We start from the raw sequence: 2,996 nt of genomic DNA on the forward strand, positions 1-2,996 counted from the left end.
AGCTGTGTCTGTGGGGATCAAAAGACGGGGAGGGGCGTAGGAGCTGTGTCTGTGGGGATCAAAAGACGGGGAGGGGAGTAGGAGCTGTGTCTGTGGGGATCAAAAGATGGGGAGGGGGCATAGGAGTTGTATCTGTGGGGATCAAATGACGGGGAGGGGGTGTAGGAGCTGTGTCTGTTGGGATCGGTTGACGGGGACGGGGAGTACGACCTGTGTCTGTGGGGATCAGTTGACGGGGACGGGGAGTACGAGCTCTGTCTAGGGGTTTCTCTTTTCTTGGCTTGTTGGTTTAGATTTGGACGCCCACTCGGGTCCTCTCGTTTCTCAGGCTCCTCCATGTTTGATTTTCCAGGAAGAACAGACATTATCTTTGGGAGTAGACTTTTTTTTGTATTCGGTTGTTTAGTCCTAGAACTTGTTTTTTCACATCTTCCAGTTCCGCTTCATAGTCTGGTTCTTCGTGTCGAATAGACGCCGGACTGAAATCGAGCTTCCTCCAAAAGGGGTCTATGTCTTTTAATGGAATACGTATATTGTGAATAGTGTACCAGTTAATCTTACAGGCACACGGAAAGCCCCATGATGTTTGTAACCGGTGGTCGCACTCCACCGCCGTATCTTGCAATGTGTCAAGCAAGGTCAGCTCTTTGTCAAGTTTAGCGATAGAAAAAAGTAACACCCATTTATGTAGCTTTTCAAACAAAGTCAACTTATGATACTTCTTGATCCTAACACGAGAGTTTTCAAGGGTCGCATTGATTTCTTCCATTTGGGAATTCACGACTTCAAGGGCAAACGCCACAATAGAGTCTAGCGAATTGTTCGGCCCCGGAAGGTATCTCTTCAAGTTTGCGTGCTGGCCCTCTACTCTGTTTGTTGTATGCTCGCCGAAGTTTAGTCGGTCGTCAATCCAGCAGGACACGAACTTCTCTTTGTAGGGTACCAACCAGTTGTCGCGAATATAATACCAAGCCTCTACAAACAAATAATAAAAAAAACAATTTAGGCAATGTAAAACTAGAATCTAAAATCATGTGTACATACAGGACAAAGACTTACCACGTCTGCCGTGTCCAGCTAACATTGCTTCTATTTGACCGCAGTTGTAGTCGAACATAGCTTTTGTTGGTGAATCGTACAGTACTTTCCACCAGTAATTGAAGGATTCAAATATATCTGTCTGAAAAAGACTCTTATGTTTTCTCTGTATGGTCTGCATGATGTGCCACCTACAAAAGTTTTTGATAGCATTGGGAAAGACTGTTTCACAGGATTTCATCAAGGCTTGGTCCTTGTCAGTCAGGATGACACGCGGCTCCCTACAATCGACGAGCATGTCTTTAAGTCGTTCCAGGGCCCATGTGAAGTTACACTCTTGCTCCCTAAAGATAACTGCGTGCGCAATACAGAAAGACTTTGATGTCGTCGTCACACCAACAAACTAAACGAACAGCCACTTGTACATGTTGGTGTTGTACGTCGTGTCAATCAACAACAAATCTGGGAACGCACGCCACATTATATGCGACTTCTCGTGACAAAAGAAAACATTCTCCGTTCTATTGGTGGAAGGATTCTCCCATGTGTAAAAGGTAAACCCATGGGTTTGAAGAAAGTTTTCAAGTACCTACGTTGGGTTTAACAAAAAATTAATAAATATTACAAATATTCTTATTAAACATCAGAATTGTATTAAAATTATCATAATAAAATGATATTATAAATAATATTCTTATTAAATCTTACAGAATATATATATTTTATATATGATAAAACAAAACAATATATATTCAAAATAATATATATTAAAAAGACACTTACAAAATAATAATATTCTGACAACAAGTACCTGCATGGGGGTTTCACCAATTTTATCTTGGTCATCAATAAGCTTCACGATGTTGTATATATCCCTAGTAATACATTTGTTACCGGGAAAGCTTTTCTTTATGGATGACTTAATTTGAGCAGCCCTCAGACCATGCCTATGCAACGTCGCAACCATATCAATTTCCTCGTCGGTCAGTTTCCTTAGTGTCGGGTGCCCATCTTCAAACAAAACATGATGGTGGTTGTGCGTCTCGTTGACAACCTCTAGCTTCCAACTACCACCTGGCGCGTTGTACCTCCCGACAAGTTTAAATAGACAACCCCTTTTAATACTCCCGGTATGCCTCATCGTTGCCTTGAGTTTTGGTTCCCCACCTCGATTGCATACAAGTTCAACACTTCTCTCCCTTGAACGTTGTACTGAGATAACACAACCATGCTCACGTCCTGTCTTCTTAACCCAATCCACCAACTCAGCAACAGAATCAAAATACTGATATCAAGCAACCTAAATAAAGTAATGTTTAGCAACGTGTTGAAAAAGAATAATAATAATTTTTTTTAAAAAAAAGTAGGTCATACATTATTAGTTACATAAGAAAATGTTGTCTCCCGTATGTAACGATCACCATCATCATCATCATCATCAACATCGTCATCGCCTCCTTCGTCGTGAGCCTCTTGAATGCCATCAACGACGTTGCTCGTGACTGGTCTTGACATGTATGGTTGCTCTCCTAAAGGTAACTAGTACAAATTCTGGGTTCCGTAATACGGACCGTCTACATGTAACTGCTACGAAGACTGACCATAAGACTCCTCGACTCTGGCCTCATATGTATTCGACGATGTCCTATTATTCTCCGGCCACGAAGGGTGACTACCGTCGTATATGATATACCCCTGATAAAAAATATTTGGCAAGACAACGTATAATATTTAAAAAATAACTAACGCGCTGTTGTACTATATAAACACACTAAATAACCTGGTCAGGATTTGGTAAGTCGTACTTCTCGATATTTCCATACCCCGGCTCATGGTTCGAGTCGAAAAGTTCATTCAAATCTGGCAAGCCCGACTGCTCCTGCTGATCGTTGTATACGTAGCCCGACTGCTCGTTGTTCCCTTCACCAAACAAAATATCATATAAGTCCATTATATTT

General features: G+C 41.6%; 1 protein-coding gene across 1 annotated transcript; it reads right to left on the reverse strand.

Annotated features, from left to right (window-relative positions):
* Positions 1-364: 364 nt before the first annotated feature.
* LOC143582969 (PKS-NRPS hybrid synthetase cheA-like) lies at positions 365-2,553 on the reverse strand. The gene is made up of 5 exons (XM_077065411.1): positions 2,425-2,553; positions 1,850-2,323; positions 1,464-1,627; positions 1,060-1,382; positions 365-975 (listed from the first exon to the last, which is right to left on the reverse strand). Exons 1-5 carry the CDS (start codon positions 2,551-2,553, stop codon positions 365-367), a joined length of 1,701 nt encoding a protein of 566 aa, XP_076921526.1.
* Positions 2,554-2,996: the final 443 nt, after the last annotated feature.

Source organism: Bidens hawaiensis, unplaced genomic scaffold (assembly GCF_021521415.1).
Source record: "Bidens hawaiensis isolate Kalapana, Puna unplaced genomic scaffold, B.hawaiensis_p1.1 tig00032089_1, whole genome shotgun sequence".
Taxonomy (NCBI): domain Eukaryota; kingdom Viridiplantae; phylum Streptophyta; class Magnoliopsida; order Asterales; family Asteraceae; genus Bidens; species Bidens hawaiensis.